The sequence below is a fragment of the Mesoplodon mirus genome, assembly GCF_964341445.2.
Source record: "Mesoplodon mirus genome assembly, chromosome: 18".
Taxonomy (NCBI): Eukaryota; Metazoa; Chordata; class Mammalia; order Artiodactyla; family Ziphiidae; genus Mesoplodon; species Mesoplodon mirus.
Genome location: NC_138994.1, coordinates 9,630,640 through 9,654,301, shown reverse-complemented (window position 1 = coordinate 9,654,301; position 23,662 = coordinate 9,630,640). Strand labels below are relative to the sequence as shown.

Sequence of the window (23,662 nt, the reverse complement as noted above, 5' to 3'; positions counted from 1 at the left end):
TTTTTTTTTTTTGGCCGCACCTCTTGGCTTGTGGAATCTTAGTTCCCAACCAGGGATTGAACCCGGGGCCCCCTGCAGTGGAAGTGCAGAGTCCTAACCACTGGGCCGCCAAGGAATTCCCAGTCCTCTGTTTTCTAATGTATAAAATAAACACTAGTACATCATTAGCCAAAATGCAGCACCTACACCAGGGGGAAAGGGCATATGGCAACACGCTTGCTTAGACATAACAGCCACAGATCTGCATCTTCCGCTTTTGCATTGGGGAATAGGATAAGCAGAGGAAAAAGTGCTGATCTAGAATTCACGTTTAAAAAAAACCCAACAAACCAGCAACAAAGGAAGACTTCTCCTCTTTCTTTTCCCAAATGAGGCTGAACTCAGGCTCAAGCATTGGCCCCAGATACTGCCATACCAGTGCCCACACATGGCCCCAGGGTCCCTCACTCTTCTCAGGCAGCAAGTCGCCTGGGCAGGAGCAAAGACAGATTTTTAAGCCACAGATCGAGGATAGCTTCTGCCATCAATTTGGTCCTTACTAATTTATTTGCTTGGACCAGTGTTAGATCTGCCAGGAAAAACAACAGTAACATAGACACAATATTCACTCTTCTGGCAAACACTTGTGTTACCGACTCTCAGCCTCCATGTAGTAATTCTAACTTTATGAACCAATATGTTTATATTTAAACAGAAAGCAAGACCTGTTATTTAAAACAGGTGGAATTCCTGGGAATTTCACTCACAGGAAGCTTGCATAATAATGAAAATGATGACAAAGGAAATTTTTTAGATCTCAGGTTCAAGGTCATTTTCTACCTGGAACCTGAAGAAAAGAAAACTGACTGACTTTTAAAAAGGCCACTGAAACTCAGAATTCCTAACACACACACAAATTCGCTCGCAAAATGTCAACACCAAAAGGGTTACGTGTAACAAAATTTTTTAATTTAAGGAGCAAATCTTGACACCGTGAAGACCTGTGAGATGTGTAAACAAAGCCTGCTGGTCGACCTGGATGATTTTAATCTGACCGAGTTCTACCAGAATTACCTGCACTCCTGGGTAAGAGCTGCTCACACCCGTTCTGGGGTCCATAGGCTAGAGTCGGGTAGAGGCACAAGGCAGGAAGAAACTCTTTCCCTGATACAACGAACGTAGAAGCCCTGTGCAGCGGGTGAGTCTGGGAGTCTCCTAATTTAGCTCACTTCTCTGAGAAGGTCTGTTACTAAATTGGACCACTGGAGGGTTGGAAGACTTGGTTGCCCTGGGCTGAGGTCCCACTGCTGTCAGGGACAAAGTAGGAAGCTACAGTAGCTGACTGGACACACGGAAATAGGAATAGTCTGGCAAGCTTCATGCCCAAATTTGCTGAAATAATTTAATAACAAGAGAAAAAAATTAGGGTCTTGGAGGAAATAGTCTCCAATTTATATATCAAGTAACTCTGGGGTGACAAGGAACTGCTTTGCTCAAGGTTTAAAAACATGTAGTAAGCACCTACTGTGTGCTTTTTTTTTTTTGGCTGTGGTGCTCGGCTTGTGAGATCTTAGTTCCCCGACCAGGGATTGAACTCGGGTCCTTAGCAGTGAAAGCACCGAGTCCTCACCATTGGACCACCAGGGAATTCCCCTACTGGTTAAAAAGGTGCTTTTTAACACCTCATTAATTAATTCTCCTGGGGCATTTGGATTGAAGTTCTAATACTGTGAAAGAGTTAACCTTAGGTGGGAAGGTGATTTATGCCCAGGATGATAGTTCACTGCCCAATTCTCAGGCAAACAATCTTCTATTTAGAGCTGTACTGTCCAATATAGAAGCCACAAGCCACAGGTAGCTCACGAACAAGTGGTTACTTCCAGTTGAGATGTGCCGTGTTATACACCAAATTTCAAAGGCTCAGTATAAAAAAAAAAGAGTAAAATATCACATAAATAAATGATAACATTTAAAATATATTGGGTTAAATAAAATATATTATTGAAATTAATTTCACCAGTTTCTTTTTACTACTTTAATGTGGCTCCTAGAAATTTTCAGGTTACATATATATGGCTTGCATTGGTGGCTCATTTTGTATTTCTACTGGGTGGTGCTGATCTGGAAGATGCCTTGCACCATATAAGCAGTCAATAGATATTTATCAAAAGAAAAGAGCCCATCATTACCATTAAAATTGAAGACTGACCTCCCTCATCACACAATTAGGGAAACCATGATTAATAATCACGACTATAAAGCACATAATTTAAAAACTATAAAATCATTGTTAGCAACTAAAATGTCACTCTTCAGAGGAGTCACTTTGGCTTTCAGATCATCAGCCTCTCTGTATCCAGACCTTTTTTTTTGCAAAAAGCACAGCTGAGTCAAAATGGTGCCCGTGAGTGTGGGCAATCCTGTAGTTACCTTTTTAAAATCCTAAGGTTGCTAGACAAGAAAGGAAGAAAGGAGGAAAGGAAGGAAGGAAAGGGAGGGAAGGAGAGAGAGAGAGAGAGAGAGAGAGAAGGGAAGGAGGGAAGGAAGAAAAGAATGGAGGTTTGAGCAGCACAACCAATAAGTGTGATATAATGGACATAACGCCATCCTGGCCTTGAAGATTGGGCGTCAGGAAGTCGAGGGGAGGGAGGTGGAGAGAAAGGAAGAAAAAAGTAGTTTCCTGAGAAAACAATTCAGTATGTTGAGTCCCTACATTTTGAGGCCTGGGGGTCTCAAACCACTCAGTCGTAACCCCCAGGCACTGAGACCTGAGATGAGAAACAGAAACGGCTCACATTCTTGGACCCTGAGGATGCTGCAGTCAAACAACTGAAAGGAACCAGGCCCTCTAAGTGCCTGAGGTCAGGGTGCCAGCTAGATGCAGACAGCTTCTCTGAGGTCATTTCAAAGAATAGATTATTTCAGGGAGTGAAGCCTGCAGGACTTCCCGGGAAGGACAAGACCAGGCAAGTCCGGGTTACCCGAATCCCACCAGGATATTCTGCAGGCATCACCACCTCCACGCAGCCCCGGGGAAAGCCTTGTCTAGTAGAGACCCCTGTTGGTCCCAAGCATTTTCACCTCGTTCTCCGTCTGCGAAGCTGCCGCCGCCACCACATAGTGCTGGCTCACCAGTGGCACTTGTCGAACTGGCTCTCTAACAACAGCTTTTTCCAGTTGCACAAAAATGTGTGCATGCATGTAGCCCGAGGCAGCCCACCCCGCCGAAAAGCACACCAACTTTGACTAAGATGTGAACCTAAATCCTGTTCCCTTCCCCCGCGTGGCCCTGTGACCTTGAGGAAACTACACCAACTCTGGATATCTCAGTCCTCTCATCTGTAGGAAGTGGGGGATGATAATTCCTACCCCGAAGGATTGGATGCAGGAAAAGACCCCAGTACATCACCTAAGACAGTGCCTGAGCAGAGAAGATTCTTGGTGAATGAGAACCGTCATATTACAGCCCCAGAGATGCCTGACCTCTTTGGACTCAAGGGAGAAAGGCTAAGGGTACCAGGACCGAGCCAGAATCCATCACGGAACAAAGCCAACTGGCCCCCACAGGGGTCATACCTGTAACCTCGGCCTCACTGCATCCTACCAGCTGAGAGAATGGGCTATGAGCACATTCTAAAAAGAACCGTGAAAGTAATCGTGTCAGCCAGGGTCTGGGCAGGAAAGAGATGGTGGCACATGCACAAGGGGCGAGTGATGAGAGCTGAATGAAGGGCCAAAATGTGGATAGTAAAAGAGCAACACGGAATGATTAGGCACTCTGGGACCGGCAATTGACCACTCCTAGGCCTGAGTGACAAGGGGAGGGGGCAGTTATCAGGATCAGGAGGGCTGTGGCTACAGGAGAGAGTCACCACCAGCCTGCGACCTTCAGTAGGGGAAAGCTGCCATGGCCACACCACTGCCCAGCAGAGAGGGGACGAGGGGAATAACTACGCCAGCCCCTCTCTCTTCTCCTGCCCTCTGGTCTCCAGCTAGGGTCTCCCATTGGCTGAACCCAGTGGGGAGCCAGAGGACAAGGGGGCCTAGTTAATGCAATCCATTGAGATCAGCCAATGATGGGCCACAGAACAGGGTGGAAAGTGTATCTGGAGGGGAAAATGGAAAATATCCAGCACAGTAATTACACGACATAGAAGCAGAAGAGAGTTCAAATTAGTTTCAGTGAGAACTTGACAGGCTGTCAAAGCCTTTTGAAAAGGCCCTTCATTATAATCACAGAAAGAAACTAGCTTGACAGACCCACCCTGGTGGGAGAACAAAGGTCCCAAGAACCAATGTGCAATATTTATCTGCTGATGGAAAGCAATTCAGCTCGCACTTTTACAGCAGTTCTGACTGTTCCGATGGCCCGTGGTGAATTCAGTGGTGTCTGTTTGCTAACAGTCTGAGTTAAACTTGAGACCCTAGGGAAGTGTGACTTTGACAAGTTCAGAAACTCTCCATGGATGAAGACCAGAGTAACTGTCATTTAGCACAAAGATAACAAGGATGGAATACAATCTCCACTCGTCCCCAGGTGGGAGACCCTTGGCCTGGCCAGGAGGTTGATGTGCACACCTGTGCTTCTGAGGTCCAGGCCCTTCCTCCAACTCCCAAACCCTGGCTCCTCTGGGCCCTCTTAGCCAACCCTCAATGCCATTCACTCCTTGGCAAATGGGTTCCCTTCTTGAGAAGTGGGGTAGCTGATGCCAAATGCAGACATGTACCAAGAGAGGGTCAAAACTAGAAGAGGCTTAGAACTGGTTTCCGCTCAGGCTGGCCTGCACTTAACCTCAACTCACTAACTAGCAAACTAACTCACTAACTTATTTTCTTGTGCATTTTTCACATTTAGATTTTTTTTGCTTTTCCTTAGTTATAAAAATCACAAACACACAAAAGTCTCCCATAATTGAAATCAACATTTAGCTGCATGTCTTTTTTTTTTTTTTTCTATTAAAATACTGATGCCTGGGCTCAGCCCTGGAGATTCTGATTTAATTAGTCTGGGATGGGACCAGGGGTCAATTTTTTTTTTTTAAGTGTGGAAGAATACACATAACATAGAAGTTTAACTCATTAACTTTTAAGACACATGTTGAGTGCCTGCTGTATGCCAGATACTGTGCTGGGAGATACAGCAATGCCCAAGGTCAACACAGTCACTGCCGTATAGTGGGGAAGTGGATCAGCAGGCAGTGATCCTGGTGTGGGAGGATCAGAGCAGGGGGTGGACGAGCAGCTGTGGACGCAGCGCAGAGAGGCCTGACCTGCTCTCAGGACCAGAGAGACCCTCCCCACAGAAGAGCCATTTAAGACCGGAGAGGAAAAAGAGGAGTGAGCCCTCCACGCAGAGGCTCTTGAGGGCAAAACCCTCTACTCATGTGGGAGACAGACACCTCCCTCAGCCTCTGACCACAGACTGTGGACACACCCAGCAGGCGCCCAGTCAGCACTCTCAATGGCCTCTGAGGTGTGCATGGGCTTGGATTAGTGTATGTTTTCCTGGTTTGGTTCATTGCTGCCCGTGGCCTCTAACACTGAAATCCGATTATCCCTCCATCTCTCAGACACTGAGCAGTTCCCTTGGGCCCCGTAGGGTCAAGGCTTGTTACCAGACTTTGAGCAGCTAGATTAGGAGCTCCTATAGGTCTGGAGAGCGGCCCCCTGAGGCTAAAGCAGCCGGGGCGGCCCCAAGACCTGGACTAAGCACCTTGGGCTACGGGCATCTAGTGGTCCAGTCACTGGCTGGCAGCAGTTCACCCCCGCCCTAACTCAAAGATGCCTGAGGGCTTCCCTGGTGGCGCAGTGGTTGAGAGTCCGCCTGCCGATGCAGGGGACACGGGTTCGTGCCCCGGTCCGGGAAGATCCCACATGCCGCAGAGCGGCTGGGCCCGTGAGCCATGGCCGCTGAGCCTGTGCGTCTGGAGCCTGTGCTCCGCAACGGGAGAGGCCACAACAGTGAGAGGCCCATGTACTGCAAAAAAAAAAACAAAAAAAGATGCCTGAAAATTCAGCCCAGCAGGCGTTCCACACCCACCGCCCACCTCCCAGCAGTGCTGCCCGTGAAGCAACTCCACATCTTCCCATGTGTGGGCTCTTTAACCTGGATGTGGGACTCATGCTTGATTGACTGGTTGGTTGATTTGGTTTCTGAGTGGAAGGAAGACCTCCTGGATGGCAACAGGTAGAGCTCCAAGGAACATTCCAGGTTGCAAAATGGACCAGGAGAAAACAGGTTTAAGAAAAGTTTAGGCCACAGATTGTACACTCAAATGCCATAGAGGCCAGGCAGATAACAAATGATCAGAATCTCCCAAGTGGCATCAGGCCATTGTGACAAAATTGCGAATACTCTCTCCCACAGAGGAAGTTCATGTCTGTCCTTCCGTCCTTCCTTCCTTCCAGCCAGAGCACATCCACAGGCCAGATTCAGCTTACGGGCTACCAACTGTTGATCCTTACTTTAAAGCAGGGGTTCTCAAAGATGGGTGGTCCCCAGACCACTAGCAATAGCCTCACCTAGGAATTCATTAGAAATGCACATTCTTGGGCCCCACTCAGACCCACTGAACAAGAATCTGGGGAAAGGGGCGCCCAGCAACTGCATTTTAAAAGGCCTTTTCAGTAATTCTGATACATGTTAAAGTTGGGGCCACTAGAGTCAATAGTCATCACTGGTCCAAAATTATACATTTTTTCCTCATTCTTTCATCTGTGCATATATTTATTGAGCACATACCATATACCAGGCATGGGCTAGGAGCACAGGAGCAGGCAAGGCACGTGTGGTCCTTGCCCTGAATCCTAGCTTTAGCTCTTGCGTCTTGTTGGATGTTTCCTCGGTTTTGCGAAATACCACGTCTACTCGTATTAGCTCATTTTACCATAATGCCTTGAGAAACAGGCAGAACAGAGGCTACTTCTCCCCGTTTATACATGGAGTCCCTTTGTCCATGCACAGTTAAAAGTCTGCCCAATATCGCAGGGCACGGTGGCCCAAGGCTGCCTATTCTGGGGGCCCAGGCCCCCTGTGTGACGGAGACGTGCCCCTGCCATCTTGGCCCTGCCGCATGGGAGGGGCTCCGAGGGCCTCTGGCTGTCATTGCTCAGAAGCACAGGCCTGGCTCGCTCCATCTTGGCCTCAGACAGATGTCCTCGGACACACGCAGTCACCTAATCACCCTCACTCCTGGGAGCATCCCATGAACATATCTGAAGACTTGACAGAACGTTCAGCCAGGCTGTCTGTTTCTTCGAGCGGATTGTGTGGAGAATTTCCACCCATAGCAAATCTCTTGACTGAAGTGAATTTTAACAAAATGAAGGGCCAGGAGAATAGGAAGAAAAACATCTGGCAGGTGGGCTGAGTGCTGCCGAGCCCCTGTCCACTGCTTCCCATGCCTCTCCCTCCCGTGGAAGGCTCCCAACGCCCATCCCCACCTCTGCTGCTGCATGTGGGCAGCAAAGGGTGATGCAGCTGGGTTGGGGCGGGGAGGGGAGGGAGCAGCTCCAGTAAATAACGCTCCAAAAACGAGCGCATTCTGCCCTTACGGAACAAATACCATGGACGGAACTCTTTCTGATAACAAATCCCTCCCACTTGTGGCTCCGAGGATAAAGGATGACTCTGAGCTGACTATGAAATGCCTGCACCGATTGGCTGGCCTGGCCCTTTTGTCCAGCATCACAGGCTCTGCAAAGGGCACACATAAAGGAGCCGGGCCAGTGAGATTTATGGCACCGAGTAACAGGTCCCCTCCCACAGACCAGAGAAGAGACACAATCTGCTGGAAGTGACTTTTCAAATGATCTGCAGAAAACATTAGTGGATATTTTCCCATCTGCATGCCTCCGGGTCTTATGGAGTCATAAAAAGTAAATGATTTCCCTGAACGCTGTGACAAACCTGATAGTTCCAAGCCACTTCCTAGCTGATTGATTTGCCATTACACATCGGGGTGTCTGTGAGCAGAAAGGCTTCCTGGCGAAGTGAGCGCTGGAGAGAGGGAGCCATCGGGAGCTCACAGGAGGCCGCCGCACCAGGAAAAGCGAATGAGGGACAAGGCTTGGTTTGTGTGGAGGAGCTAAACAGTAGGTAGGTTGGGAAGGCTTCCAAGAGGCGGTGGCTCCTGAGAAAGACCGCAAAGGAGGCACCAGCTCTTGGGGAAGATGGGAGGAGGCCATTAACACAGGAAAAAAGTAGCAACAAGCAACCTCTTCTCTGCCTGCTCTAGGCCAAGGTCAGGAGAGAAAGGCTAAAATAGGAGGCAAACCGCTAAGGATAGTTGACTAGAGCCTTTAAAGACGGGTCTGCAGGGCTTCCCTGGTGGCGCAGTGGTTGAGAGTCCACCTGCCAATGCAGGGGACACAGGTTCGTGTCCCGGTCCAGGAAGATCCCACATGCTGTGGAGCGGCTGGGTCCGTGAGCCATGGCCGCTGAGCCTGCGTGTCCGGAGCCTGTGCTCCGCAACGGGAGAGGCCACAACGGTGAGAGGCCCACATACCACCAAAAAAAAAAAAAAAGACGGGTCTGCAGGATGGCGGAGGGGTCTCGAGCAGTGACCTTGGGGCCAGCGGTCACCAAGATCTAGAGCTGGCCCCAGTGCAAAAGGAAGAGCAAATTGATCTTTGCTCAGCTTGGGCACCTTTCTGGCAGCTGTTTCATCCTGGAAGAGGTGTGTTCTGTGCCAGCTTCCTGAGCTGCCCTCGACGGGACAGGAACAGGAGGATGGGCCTGTGAAGCATCTCGGGCCACGGAAGAAGGAAGGAGGAGGCACTGAGATGCTCACCGGGTCAAGTCCGAGCTTCGGTTCTCCTGGGAAAATGGTGCCGAGCTTTCCCAAGGGTGATATCAAGGGCCATGCCCTCTGCTGGGGATTTTACTCCCCCAGGGCTTCCTGAGCACCATCTGGCCCATCCCCGACTCTCCCACCCTGGAGACTGGACATGAGGACAGATGGGGGAATAAAGTGGCAGGCAAGGAGGAGTCATCACTAATCCACGAATTTATTGAGGGTCGATGCAGGTCCACAGGGTGAGGCTCTGGAGGACAGACGGCCAAAGGAGCCGAGGACAGAGGCACCGTGGTCCCCCAGACAGCCAGGTCCTCCCTGGGAACCTCCCTGTGTTCTCAGCACCAGTGAGAAAAATACAGCCCACCCCACCCACCGAGAAAAAGCAAAAACATTAACAAGTGCAAAATGCTGTGTACAGAGTAAAGACAAATGCTTAGGACTCAGGGGGGAATGACTAGATCAAATGAGGATCATCAGGAAGCCTTCTGCAAGGAGGTGACACTGTGACAGCTGTAGAGGAAGTCGTGCACACAGCCTTAGAAAGGTGGAGAGTGGCAGAGGAGCATATGCATAACAGAAGCACCAAAAGAAGTCAACAGATCACACAAGAAAGAGGATGAGCAAAGGCCCTGAGGTTCACAGGGCATGCACTCTCTGGGGGTTAAATGATAACAGAACAGGGCTTCCCTGGTGGCGCAGTGGTTGAGAGTCCACCTGCCGATGCAGGGGACTCAGGCTCGTGCCCTGGTCCGGGAAGATCCCACATGCCGCGGAGCTGCTGGGCCCGTGAGCCATGGCCGCTGAGCCTGCGCGTCCAGAGCCTGTGCTCCGCAACAAGAGAGGCCACAACAGTGAGAGGCCCGCGTACCGCAAAAAAAAAAAAAAAGATAATAGAACAGCCAGGGCGGGTGGGGAGTCGGGGAGCCCCTAGGTGAGACCATCGTTAAACCCATTTGTAAAGGGAGAAACATACAGAACTAAGGCCTGAGGCCCTTTCTCTGGGCAAACGAGGGATCTAGGAAAATCAAGTGCCCCCTCCCACCCCCGTGGCACCTGTGCCCCAGATTCTCCTACAGACAAGTCTGCCTTCCTAAGACACACATCTCATCGTGTTTACCTCTCTACTCAGAGGCCAGCAGCTACACACATATATATACACAGCATGACGTCCAAACACCTCAGTTCTGCCTAACATGGTCCCACCTTACCATCTCCCCAGCCCATGCCAAGATTTTTTTAAAATTCAAAACAAACACCCTCCCCATATACTCCAGCCACACCAGTGAGTAGAGAATTTTGCCCAACATACGCTCTGCCCTCTATGTGTTTGCCAGCATGCAGTGCCTCTGTCTGAAAGGCCTCGACCGCCCCCCATAGCCACCTACCAAAGTCCCTCCCATCCTTTAAGGACCAAAGATGCCATCCCCCACGTCACACGCAACCAGTCTCTTTCTTCCCCTTCGCATCTCCCTCGTGGCCATTGACAAATCCAGCTGCTACTGGAGCCATCTATGAATGAGGCGCTCTCTCCCACCTCACAGGAAGGGGTCCCAGCAGGGAGATGAGACCTTTTGCCCTATGTTCTCCAAACACCCAGCTCAAGGTCGTGGCAGGTAACTGCTCAGTAAATGTCCACGGGGACTCCCTGGTGGCACAGAGGTTAAGAATCCGCCTGCCAATGCAGGGGACACGGGTTCAAGCCCTGGTCCGGGAAGATCCCATATGCCGCTGAGTAAATGTCCACGGCCTGGGACTAAGCCTGGAGCTTTTTCAAGCATCCTCCACCAGGCAGTAAAGGATTCCAGGATGGCTGCCCAGCCTCCACCCTGGATTCCCCTTCTGCTCTGTTCTCTGGTCCTCCAGGACAGGGCTTGCCTTGGGACTTGGGCTCTTGTCCTAGTTCTTGTCCCCTCTTGGCCTTGTACCCTCCACCCCATGATTTAGACCATGTATATTTTACAGATGAACTTAAGAGCTTCCTTGTCCACATGTAGGCACGAAACCAGCTGATGAATCCAGGCTCGTTCCTGGTGCCGCTGCTTCATTTCTATGAAGAGAGGTTTGCAGAACTCATGGGACTCGACCATAATCAGGATGCAAGAGAGACGGTGAGTCCGGCCCTGCCTGGACCGTCTGGCAGCGGTCCCACTAACCTTGCCTTGCCGTTTATTAGATGTGCATCCATTGAGGTCCTCAAGGTCAGCTGGTGGGATATGACACTGTCATCATTAGGACTAAGACTTAGTGGCTGCTAGGTGTAGGCACAGTGGCCCTCTGGCTGAAAAGTAAGTGACAGTCACGTAATTGTTAAACATGAGTCGTAATTAAATGGTCATTAATGGTCATGTAAGCAAGTGAGTCTCTAGGGATATTTGCCCCCCAGAATAGAGGCCAGCAAGGTTGCGGGGTCTGGGTGTGCATTACGTGTGGATGCCCACTGCCCAAGCAAGGAGGATCCATGAGAAACAGGAACCCTCCCTGCCCCCAGCCAGGGAAGCTGTTTATTTTGCTTTGGATCCTAGGGTGTGTTATTCCAGCGTCTGTGTGTGTGTATGCCAAGAAACAAAGGTGCTGATGGGGTCCTATCTGTCATTAGAGAAGTGACAGTGTATCTACCAGAAGTGATCATCTGTGGCCGCCCTTCCTTTAATAAGAGAACCGAGGCCCTCTAGGAGGCCCTGCGGCGTGGAGAGAGAAGCCTAGATCTGCTACTCTACCAACATGCGGGAGACGGACAGGCCGACCTCTGAAATGTACAAGTACACTTGGCTGTTGTCAAGTCAGAACCCTGAGCCCCAAGGGACTGCCCTCCTGGTTAAACGCCTCCCTGTGGCGTGGCCAGGCCAGAAAAGAGCACTGGCAGCACAGGGGCACCTCCCTTACCTTAAAACCATGCCAGGCGCTGATATTTTTTTAGTGTTTGGGGTTGCCCGGACACCCCTTGAGGCTTGGAACTCCACCTCTGCTCACACCAGAAGGTCACCACTGGAAAGAAAGCCAGTATGGCAGTGGGCAAGCCACTGATGGGGCCGCGAGGCAGTTTTAGTGATTCTCTGCCCCCATATCCCACGTACCTCTCCTCCTCTTCGCTTTCTTCTCTGTGTCTCTCCTCTTCTACCTCAAGTGGACAAGAAGCCTCTGTCGGCACCAGTCACTGCCTGGAGGTTGGACCCCACTGGCTCCAAGTGCTCCCTACATGGCCCCAGTCCTCGCACCACTGGAGGCCGAGGTGACCCGTTTGGAGCCGTCCCCACTCGAAATGCTGGGTTCCAACCATGAATCATAAGAATTCGAGATCTGTCCCTACATCTTTCTGACTTCAATTCTCCCCTTAGACCCTAAGCTCTCAATTAAGACAAAAGGCTGGGTCTTTGCCAAAATTGTCTCCTCAGGAATCTCACCCTCTTTCTGACCCAGGCCTGTCCTTCCTTTCACTCTTCCGTAGTTTTAGTGGTGACATAAATTCCTCAGAGAAATACATTTTTTTGAGAAAGAAGTACAGGAAGCAGGAAATGATCCTTTGTTTAACATGTCTGTAACCTCATTTTCATGATTCCACATCTTTTTAATGAACTTTTTATTGCACACTGAACTTCAAAGCACCTAGGGTTTGATAGAGCTTACAGATGGCCACAACATCAGCAAACAAATGCAAGTGACATTAGCCTCCAGGACTGCAAAGCACACACAAGAAGGCAACAAACAGTACAACCCCTTGGATGAAAACCTAGGCCCTAAAGCATTGGCTCTAGAGAACGTTTTGGTAAAAACTATCCTAGAGAAGCAGTAAGTGATGCCAAGAGCAGGCCGGGAGCCAGAGAGGAAGGAAGCAGAAAGGACAGGGCAACACTCTTCTCTCCCCACAAGCTTACACGTAGTTTGAGATTCCCTGAAATAGATCTCACCCATTTAAACCACCAAGCAATAACCAGCACAAATAATCAGTTAAGATGTACCCGAGGGGCTGCCCTGGTGGCGCAGTGGTTAAGAATCCGCCTGCCAATGCAGGGGACCCGGGTTCGAGCCCTGGTCCGGGAAGATCCCACATGCCGCGGAGCAACTAAGCCCATGCGCCACAACTCCTGAGCCTGCGCTCTAGATTCCGTGCTCTGCAACAAAAGAAGCCACCACAATGAGAAGCCCGCACACCGAAACGAAGAGTAGCCCCCACTCGCCACAACTGGAGAAAGCCCGCGTGCAGCAACGAAGACCCAGCACAGCCAAAAATAAATAAATTAAAAAAAAAAAAAAGAGGTACCCAAATGGAACTCGGAAAACAAGTGGCTTCTGTCAAATTCACACTCTTCTGGATTTGAGTCTCTTGTTTTCTTGTAGGAAACACTCACACTCTAAGGGTAGCGTTTAGCAAAAGAGAGGCACTACGATGGGAAAGGAACCCTCCTTCCCGCTCCTTTACCTCCCAGAACTAAAAAACCCATTCATGCCAGGCTTCTGGTTGTGTCTCAATAAGACACCCAGTGATGAGTGCCTGTCAACGGTAGTGATCATTGATTCACTCCTTTATTCATGCCCTGGCCTGTATCAGATGCTGAGATGGGAATCTGGGAAAGTGGCTACCAAACATGATACCATGATGTCTCTTTCTTTGAGGAGCTTATGATCAAGTGGGAAGATGTGACTCACATATTTAGAAAACCAGTTAATAATCAGAAAGTAGCCCTTGGTCAAGAGAACCAATGGACCCACTGAATTCCCAGAGGCTGTGATATTGGTAACCCAAGATCTTCCCTGACTCTGGCTTCCTGGGGTTTCCAGTGATCCTATAAACAAATAATTTGTCTCCTCAGTGAGGCTGTGAGCTTTTTGAAGGCAAAGCCAGATCTTCGACACTTGTCTCCCGTGATGCTGGGCACACAATGAATAATATTTGACAGCTGACCAAGTCCCAGGCACTATGGATGCCAGGAGCACTGAGTGCTTACAAACTTGCTAAATTTTGTAAATTTCGCTAAACTGCCAGATAAGGATGTGGTCTGCTAAGGGTTGCAGAGGTGGGGTGGGGGGAGGATGTGGTCACTGGCAACTTGGGACATGGACCCCTTATCTCTTTTGTACACCACAGTCCTCCAGTGCCTAGAAAATGCCTGGCACATAGTAGGTGCTCAGTAACCTTCTGATGCTCAAACAATGAACTAATGAACCAATACCTGCTTCTTCCAGGAGGCGAGTCTTGAGTTATGTTTTGGAGAAAGTGATAGTACAAATTTGTGGAGAGAAAAAGGTATTCTAGGTAAAGGAACACTCCCAAGCTCAAGGCATATTTATGTATTCAAAGATTTTCTGCATGCCTACTATGTGCCAGGTTCTAAACTAGATTCTGGGAATACAAAGATGATCAAGACAGGCTTTGGGGACTTCCCTGGTGGCGCAGTGGTTAAGAATCTGCCTGCCAATGCAGGGGACATGGCTTTGATCCCTGGTCCGGGAAGATCCCACATGCCACGGAGCAACTAAGCCCGTGCACCACAACTACTGAACCTGTGCTCTAAAGCCCACGTGTCACAACTACTGAAGCCCGTGCACCTAGAGCCCATGTGCCTAGAGCCCGTGCTCCACAATAAAGAGAAGCCACCACCACGAGAAGCCCGCGCACCGCAACAAAGTGTAGTCCCCGCTCACCGCAACTAGAGAAAAGCCCGCACACAGCAACGAAGACACAACGCAGCCAAAAATAAATAAATGAATTAATTACTTAAAAAAAAAGACACGCTTTGCCTAAAAGGGACTCGAGTCTAAAGAGACAGACATGTAACCAAGATTATCAAAAAATGTACCTTGTATTATGACAGGAGATGGAGCCATACGTGGAGGAACACAGAACAGAGTTAGAGGACGGGAGGGGCCACTGTTCTCACCCCCTCCTTCCACTCCTTCTCAAGGACAGACTCTCCAGGCAGGGCCTTCAGGGACACGAGCCAACGTTTCGGAGGGCTTGCTTTTAACCCAGTTAGGGTGTACTCTTTGCCCTCAGTCCTCCCACTGCTTTGGGAGCCTGGTGGCAAAGCTGCTTCCATTATTGCCCTTTTCAACTGATCAGCTGCGGAGGTGATGCTTGAGCTGAATCTCGGACCAGGGTTGCTGGGGAGGGAAGGGCATTCCACGCAGAAGCGAACGCAAAGGCTCAGAAAGGAAAAGACTTGCGCGTCTGGGAAAGTCAAGGAGCCGAGCGTGGCGGGAGCTGGCAGGAAGCGAGCAGGATGTGAAGGGTTTGTGTGAAGCTCCAGGAGGCCACTGAAGGCTTTCTAGCCTGGGGCTGGCAGGCCGGGAGATCTGCTGTTTCCGAGAGAGAATGGGAGCGGCCATGTGGAGGGCGGGCTGGAGGGGGAAAAGCCCGGCTGGGCAGCTGCTGCCCTGGGACAGGGTGAGGGGGCCCACGTGGGGAGCACTGGAGATGGGGGGCAGGTTTAGGAGGGCACAGAGTGAGGTACAGGCTGAAGGGAGCACTGCCTGTTATTCTCTGCAAATGCCCAGCAGGAAAGTGGCCTTTTCTCACTTCAGCTGTTCACGATGGGAGCGTCTCCAGAGAACACAGCGCCCCACCAGCCTCACCTGATCCCACTTGGGCTCACCCTTTAGTCTCATGGGGACACCGGGCTGTCCTGTGGGGTGAAGCTAAATGGGTTCGCCCTTCCTCCCCGTTCTCTCTTTCCGCGCCTACGCGGGACACTCCAGTATTCAAGGCCTACACCCCGGGGCCCCTGTCCTGGGCTTCCTCCTAGCCCTGGGCTTTGTCTGTACCACACTCCCCATTCCCCGCAATGAAATGACCCGGGACCCCGAATTCCTCTCCCTGCCTGCCCATAGCAGCTCCCCTAAACCCCTCAAGTGCCTAATTTGCTAAACTAGGTAAAATAGAAAGAATCCCGGTCAGTGTGCCAAAAGGCAGAGTGCAGAAGGGACCCCAGGCCTTCCACGATGCCCTCCTGGCGTGAGCACCCGCCTGTCTTCTGCTCCAGGTGCGCTGCACTAACACCTCGCCTGTAGGAAAATGTCTACCTGGAGGGGAGGGGAAGGGACTGCAGTGGCTGGCCTGGGGGGCAAGGAGGGTCTCGAAGTAGCTCTGAAACCCCACTGGCCCATTCACGAGTGAGGCTAGATGGACTTACTCTAGGCCCTCCCCATTCACACCTTTTCTACAAAACCGAAAACCCTTGCCTCAGAGGACCGAATCTACCCAAAGGATGCAAGGCCCAGGCTTGGCCCACAGTTGGGAAAGCTTCCCCACTCACCAAGATGGCGCTTCCTGGTGGCGTGTGAGAGTAGGTTTAGAAAGATGCCATCCCCTGGCATGGAATCTAGAGGCAGGATGAGGTCATCCTAGCAGCCTGGAGAAAATGGAGGCCGTTGCTAGCACAGTCCTGATGTATCATTTACCAGGTAACCAGGACTGCTGCTCTAGAAGAAATTCCATCCTTCTCCTGCCCTCCCCCTGGCCTTCTGGTGAGAGGGACCTAGAGGCCACAGCTGCCTCCACGCTGGCCAGGCAGTTGCCCTAGTAACAGTGTCCAGCACCCCTTATTTTGTCCCCCAGCCTGTCACAAAGCCCCTCTTCCCCCTGGGGGAAGAGGACCGGCCCCTCTGCGGCCTGGCACAATGGGCTCCCATGGAGTACACAGTGTTTCTTATTGTGGCATAAAAGGCCATAAAGTCAGAACAAAGAGGGAGCCCAGAGCCCTGATGGGCCCACTGCTTCCTGCCGGGCAGAGAATACAACCGATTGTTTAAAAGCCCGTGGTGAGGCAAGTGGCCAGTTAGCAGGGCTTTCACCCCCACGGCCTGCAAATGCGATTCGGACCATCAGGATGGGATTCTGCTATTCAGATCAATTGCTGAAAGGAAGCAAGTCTGTTCACACTGCCAAATTTAGAAGCCCCGAACCAGCGACGGTGACCTGGGCTATGGCTGAGGCTCTCATTAGGATGAGCCTAAGCCTCACAGGTGCTGAGTATCAGCACTGCCCTTGGCACCTCCACGCATTTACTCTGCCCCTTTAAGGTGACGTAAGGGATTCCTAGAACATCCCCGAGACTAGGGAATTAGACATCTGTTCACAATTGCTTTGGAAAAATGATTCATTTTTCATTGTCTCCTTTCTCATAGTTGTCAAGAAATTACCCAGAACCCGGACCGGAAGAAAATGAAAGTAAGTTTGGGGATCTGTCCTGCCATGTTGCGGGTGTTTTTGCTAATTTGCTCTCTTTCGGTGACTGTGTTGAACCTAATGGTGTGGAAGGAAGTAATGACCACCACCCAGAGGCAGAAATAACCCCACAAAGCTTGGGAAACTCTAGCTGCAGCAATCGGGAAGGCATGTCCAAGTATGCTGGATGCAGAGGAGATAAGAATTTTAATTCATCCTGAAAGCGAGGGGAAAGGCCAACAATGGGAGGACGGTCTCCTCGGGCGTAGGTTAACTTGCTACAGGTTTTTTCCTTTCCCTTTGCTGGGATTCACCAGTGTCCAGCCCTTGGGGAGCCCCTTGGGTTTTCTTCTAAACCTTGGAAAGGCACTGTTTAGACATTACCTGAGGGGACAACAGTCATTCACAAGCTAGTACTGGATTTACTGGATTTTCTCACTATTTGGCCCATTCAAGTGGGCCTGTTGGATTCAGAAGTTGAACAAGGAAAACAGGTGTCGGGAAAAGTCAAAGGAGGCGGGACAGCTGTCTTCAAGCAGGCTCATTATCCCACAGAAAACCCAACTGAAGGAAACGTGCTCAATTAAAGCAGGCGGGCTGGCGGTCAGACTTGGGAAGAACTTCTCCATCAGCTGGGAGAACAAACATTACAGTGAACTGGGGGGTGACAATTCCATGCCCAGAGGCTGTTCTGGCGAGAAATTTCACAACTGCCTGCCTTAAAAGGTTTAGAACAGCGATTTGCACGCTGGCTTCGCTATGGGAATCACCTGGGGAACTTAGCAAAAATACAGATTCCTGGGCCCCTCCCAGAGATTCCGTTTCAGGTGATGGGGTGGCCCCTGGTGATCCTGATGCAGCCAGTCACGGTGATGCTTTGGGAACCCCCAACAGACCCGTCTGCAGGAGAAGCTAAACCAGCTCAGAGCTCCGCAGGGTGGGGCCCAGATGACGACCCTGCAGCACCCAATCTGTTACTCAGGGCGCGCAGTCAGAGGGGGGGAGGGCCCTTCCCTCCATTCACAAAAGGAACCCGCAGAGTCCCAGTCCAGGGCGCCACCGCGGGGGTCCAGCCGAGCCGGGTGAGGGCCCAGCGCCCCCCTGCGCCCTCGCAAGGCCCTGGGGCCACTCGGGGCGGCCGGCCCGACCCCCGGCGCCGTCGCCTGGGCCGACCCCGAGCGGCTACTCCCCCTCGGGCAGCCGGGAAGGGAGAGCGGGCAGGGAGCTGTGAAGTCTAGGACGGACCTTTGTGTGCGGGCGCACGCACCCGCTCTGCGCCCGGCCTTTGGCGAGAGCCCCTGCTCCGGAAAGGGCCCCGGTGCCTCGGCCAGGACGACTCGGTGGCGCGAGGCACCGGACAGGGTCTCGGCGCCGCGCCCGGCTGCACCCCTCCCCAGCGCACCCCCCGGAGGCGCCCGCGGTCTTCCCGGTTGGAGGAAACCTGCTGCGGCCGGGCGCGCCCGGGTGGGTCTGGCTGGGCAGGGGCGACCCCTAGTGCCCAGCGGGGGCCGCTGCCGCCCTGCTGCCTGGGGAGGCCCTGAGCAGGACGGAGAGCCTCCCACCCACACCCCAGCTTGGGGAGGGGGAAGGGGCACCCCGGCTCCAAGCCTGAGCCCCAGGGAAGGGGGACGTCTCTAGAGGGCAGGAGAAGAGCACCCCTGGGTGCTGCTTAAAAAGGAGTCTCCGCCGAGGGGACCCTGCCTTCCCGTGTTGCTCTGAGGCAGATGGTCCCCTGATGTCACTTACATCCCTCTTCAGGAAGCTGGGACTAGCTCTAGGATCCACCGCTCCCCCGTCCCGGTCCCAATGTAGGGGCCGCCAATTCTCCCCTGTAAACAGGTCTAGGCCCTCTCTACCTGCCCTGAGCCCTGCACACACCCCAGACGCTGGCAGGGGCAGCCCTGCACAGAACACCGTCCTGGCACGCTGGTCAGACGCCGCTGTTGCCTGGCTTCCCGCCCGAGCCATGATCAAGACAGGAGCCAGGGCAGCCAGAGGCAGATCCACATGCCTCCCGCCCTCCCCCTGGGGCCACCCTTCTTTGGTCTCCGGCAGCCTGGCATGACTCACCTGGTTGGCAGCGCTTTGTTAAGTTGGGTTGTCAGAGCTGAGTCACAGCTGTGACCTGCTGCTCTAGCTCGATGCAGGTAAACAGGGAGGGAAAGAGGCAAAACATCAGGGCACACCAGGTGACACAAAGAGATGCCAACCTCTTTGTGGCTCTGTGGTACCCATGCCAACCTTCTCACCCTGTCCCCTGCACCTGGAAACCGAGGCCACACACAAAATGCCACAGGTGGCACAGAGGTCAGGCCAGCTGGGGAGAGTCCCTGGGTGGGTGCGCCTGGGTCTAACAACCTGTCACACAGCTCTGTACCCCAGCCCCCCCCCGACAACCGCTCCCCAGTTGGCACGAATAACTGTCACCACAGCCACGTCCGAGTCCAGGGAGGGGAACAATGCCTCTGGCAGCCACCAGTACAGGTGTGACAGGAGTAGGCTTGAGAGCCTTCAAGCCAAAGGCTGGGCCAGAGCTCCTCCCCACCCCATACATAAAAGTCAAGGCAACTAGATTTGGGGGATAGAACAGGAGGAGTGAAAGAATGGGGGCAGCTCATGGGGCTGGGGCCTCCTTGTGGAGGAGGTAGATGCTGAGAGGGTCCAGGTAGGGATGGAGGGATGGTAATTATTCCTGCTCCCCTGCCCTTTTCACCAGTCAGAAACCGCTTCCAAATAGTCAGGGAGCGCTCACCCAGGCCAACGGGAAAAGAAATGGACTGAGAACAAGAGTTTTCCCCAAGAACAAAGAAAAGCCCGCACCCCACCCCACATCCTCCACTCTGACCCCACTGCAATCTCACTGCCTCTTTGCCCTCCTGCCCTCCCTCCCATCACGTGACCCTCTGTTTCCAGCCAATCTGATCTCTGAAAGACTGGGGTTCCTGTTCTCCACACTGTTCAGGGCACTGTAGCGCACGTGCGCACGTGTGTGTGGGTAGGTGGGGGGTCACTGGGGCTGGGGGAGGAGGGGCCAGGAAAGGCAGAGATGCCATGCCCCTCTGTGCCAGACCCCACGGCCTGCCGCGGCTCCACAGCCTGAGAGATGCTCTTGCTTTCCAGGTTCCGAGTGGAGAGATGGGAATGAAAGCAGCATCCGTGAAAGCAACAACCGAGCGGTCTAGCAAGGGAGCTGGCCATGGAGCTGGGCGGAAACCTCCACCCCCAGCAGCCCCCCCTACGTCCCCACATGCCTCCCTCCCTCCTCCTCTCCCCTAAAACTGAAACCAACGTATTGGCACTTATCTTTTTCAACCTCCTGCCACCTTCTTGGGGTCTGGCTTGAGCATCTACAGACGGCACCAGCGACCAGCCTAGTCCCAGACAGCACAGACCAAGCGACCTGGGTGCCCTGCTGTTGCCCAGAAGCCCAGAAGCCCAAGGGGACCCAGCAGCCCAGGCAGGCCCTGTGGCCTCAGGTCCCCCTGCTGAGGGCACCCATTCAGACCTCACTCCACCCCACGTAGAATCAGTAAACCGACTTTGTTCACCCAGCTTCGTTTTGTGCTCATTCCAGTCTCCTCATTCCACTTCTCCTTGCTCCCCACCATCACTGCCATGAGGGACGACACATCCTGGGGCCCCACGGGCAGGGACAGGCTAGCTGGCCAGCCACCCTCTGTAGGTGCCCGCTTAAGAAGTTTTGGTACATGGACTCCACACTTCTCTCCTAATGATGTCTTAGGGCCCAAAGACCAGATCAAGAGTTAGGATGCAAAAAGGGCAGAGAATTTAGGAAGAAAAGTGTGTGTGTGTGTGTGTGTCAGAGAGAGAGAGAGAGAGAGAGAGAAACAAAGATAGGTCAAAAAATAAATAAAAGATGGAGGCAATGAACTGCTGATACCTGCAAAAACATTACACTAAGTGAAAGAAGCCAGACACGCAAGACTGCATACCGTATGGTTCTACTGAAATGCAATTTCGAGAAAAGGTACAACTACAGAGACAGCGCAGTGGTTGCTGGGGGTTGGGGACAGGAGTGGAGACTGACTGCACAAGGGCTCGAGGGGACTTTCTGGGGTGATGAAGGGGTCCTGAAAGCTGGTCCGCGGTCACGTTCACACAACTGGATGCATTTACTGACGCTCATTGAACTGTGCGCTTAACATGGGCGAACTCTGTGGTATAATTGTAAAATATGCCTCAGTAGATTTGAGAAAGGGTGAGAGAGAGAGGGAAAAAGGTGAAAGGAAGAGGAAGACGGGCTTCCCATCCCACCTTCAAGACCCGCCCCTCTCAGACCAGGAGTGACCATTGAAGATGTTGCTGTCCCCCACGTAAATTATGATGCCAGTAGAGTTTAGGAAAGCTAGCCTTGAATTACATCAAAATCTTGTCCCACTTCTCTGATCTGTTCCACAGTTAGACAGAGACCCAGGGACCGCAAACAAGTAGATTCCACCAAGATCCAAGATCCAAAAGCCAAACAAAGAGGCATCTTTGAATGTGAATAGAGCCTAGAAGAGCCACTCAAGTTGAAAATATCTCCATGCTGTACCCCAAATTCCTAAAGCCTCAGGTTCCTCCGTTCACAAATGGAGCCCCAAGCCCTGATCATTCTATGAGAAAATGGGTCTTTATTTTTAACCGAACTTTAAGGTTGACTGAAGATAAAAGATCTGCCCAGGAGCCAATACTGAGAAACATCTAAGAAGGGACAATGCATATTTTAACAATAAGGTGTATAGAGAGCTTGATGGAATTTGAGGCAATCGGGTAAACATTCTGACAGGCCAAACCCCTAGTAAGGTGTGGCAGGGTTTGAGGCAGCTACCCTGAGACCGTTACAGGTTTACACCAGTCAATGTTGGGCTTTGGGAAACTATATGAAGGATTTACGCACGCAAGCAGGAGTGCCTCCTGTGAGGTCTGGGTGGGGAGAGATGCAACAGAACAGACATCGACCTGCACCATCAATTCAACATCACTGCAGCCCAGGGACCTGCCGGTGGGGCTTCTCATGGCCCGAAGTGCCCTAAGGACCAAGTCTCATTTATTAAAAGACAGTGATGAAAAGAGCCATCTCCCCCGCTCTATAGCTGGCTAAATATTGCCAGAACCTATCAGAGGTTGAGTCACACTGGATAGGACACAGGGTCTTTCTAAGCCTTTGGCTCTTTAGGCAGTTTGACCAACCATTAACTATGTGCTAGGTTGTGAGGACACGGGAAAAATGCACGATGCCCATCTTCTTGGAGCTCAGTCTTACTGGAGCAGCAGGACATATACAGAAGAAGTCAAATTGAGGTGACAGGAGCCCACGTGTGCCACTTAAAGAGCACTTCCCAGGAGCTGAGCCTGGGGATAAGCATTTTATATTTATCTTTAATCCGCACAATAAGCCTATGAGGCAGATATTAGTAACCCCATGTTACATGGGAGGAAACGCATATTAGGGTTCTCCAGAGAAACAGAGCTAATAGGATATAGAGAGAGATATAAAAGATATTTATTATGACAGATTGGCTCACATGATTATGGAGTCTGAGGAGTCCCACAATCTGCCATCTGCAAGCTGAGGACCCAGGGAAGCCAGTGATGTGGTTCCAGTTCAAACCTGGGCCTGAGAACCAGGGGAGCCAAGAGTATGAATCCTGGTCCAAGTCCCAAGGCCCGAGAACCAGAAGTGCTGAGGGCAGGAGAAGATGGATGGCCTAGCTCAACAGAGAAAGTAGGCCCTTACTCTCCCTTTTTGTTCTGTTCAGGCCCTTGATGCCCACCCTCACTGGGGAGGGCGATCTTCTTTACTCAGTTTATTGATTCAAATGCTAATCTCCAGAAACACCCTCACAGACCCAACCAGAAATGATGATTTACCAGCTATCTGGGCATCATTTAGCCCAGTCAAGTTGACACAGAAATTAAACCATCATGAAACCTAACCTCAGGGAAGTTAAGTGATGCCCCCAAGTTTATAGGGTGAAGTCAGTCTACTGGCCAAGGCCATGCTCCCGGCCTGCCCAAAAGAGAGGGCAACATCTCTGACCAGCCCAGGAAGTCAGGGGAATAGGTGGTCCCCAGAGCCAAGGGGTGCAGAAAAGGGCCTTGAAGGATGGTGGAGCCCAGGCAAGCAGAGGGGTGGTGGAGAGAAGGGAAACAGGGAGCCCCCACAGATGAAGGGCATGGCGGGAGCAACCAGCTAGAATGGGGTTGCTGGGCAGGGGAGCTGGGGAGCCCCCAGGCCAGGTCAGGGAGCTGAGGGTCCACACATAGGCAGCAGGGAGCCACCAAAAGCCACCAACCCAGGCAGGTGAGATGAAGAAGAGCCGGCAGGAGGAGAGGAGAGGAGAGCACGCTGTTGCTGCAGTGCCTTGGGGTGAGTTGACTCCCACTGGGGAGGTGAGTGGGAGCTTTAAAATATCCATAATAGTGTAAATGTCTAGTATATGCACCAAGGCCCCACTTCATTTCTATACGTACTACACAATTCTCCATTTTTTTGGCTGCACCACGCTGCACGTCAGTCCCCGACCAGGGTTCGAACCTGTGCCCCCTGCGGTGGAAGCGTAGAGTCTCAACCACTGGACCGCCAGGGAAGTCCCCATTCTATGCAAGGCTATGCATAGTATCCCGCAGTCTGACCCCAGCCCAGGGAACCCAGGTGTCCCTCCCCCACTGCCTCAGGAAGGGAGACCCCAGAAGAAGGAAAGGAAAGAGGCCACTCAGC

The 23,662-nt window shown here is 52.0% G+C and overlaps 1 protein-coding gene across 1 annotated transcript in view; it reads left to right on the top strand.

Moving 5' to 3' along the window:
* Positions 1–20,217, top strand: part of MARCHF10 (membrane associated ring-CH-type finger 10) — an 84,482-nt gene extending 64,265 nt beyond the window's left edge. The window contains exons 7-10 of the mRNA XM_082603971.1: positions 956–1,065; positions 10,772–10,885; positions 16,899–16,941; positions 20,059–20,217. Of these exons, the coding sequence (XP_082460097.1) occupies positions 956–1,065; positions 10,772–10,885; positions 16,899–16,941; positions 20,059–20,120 (329 nt within the window). The 3' untranslated portion in view covers positions 20,121–20,217. The remainder of the gene's footprint in view (positions 1–955; positions 1,066–10,771; positions 10,886–16,898; positions 16,942–20,058) is intronic.
* The last annotated feature ends 3,445 nt before the right edge of the window (positions 20,218–23,662 follow it).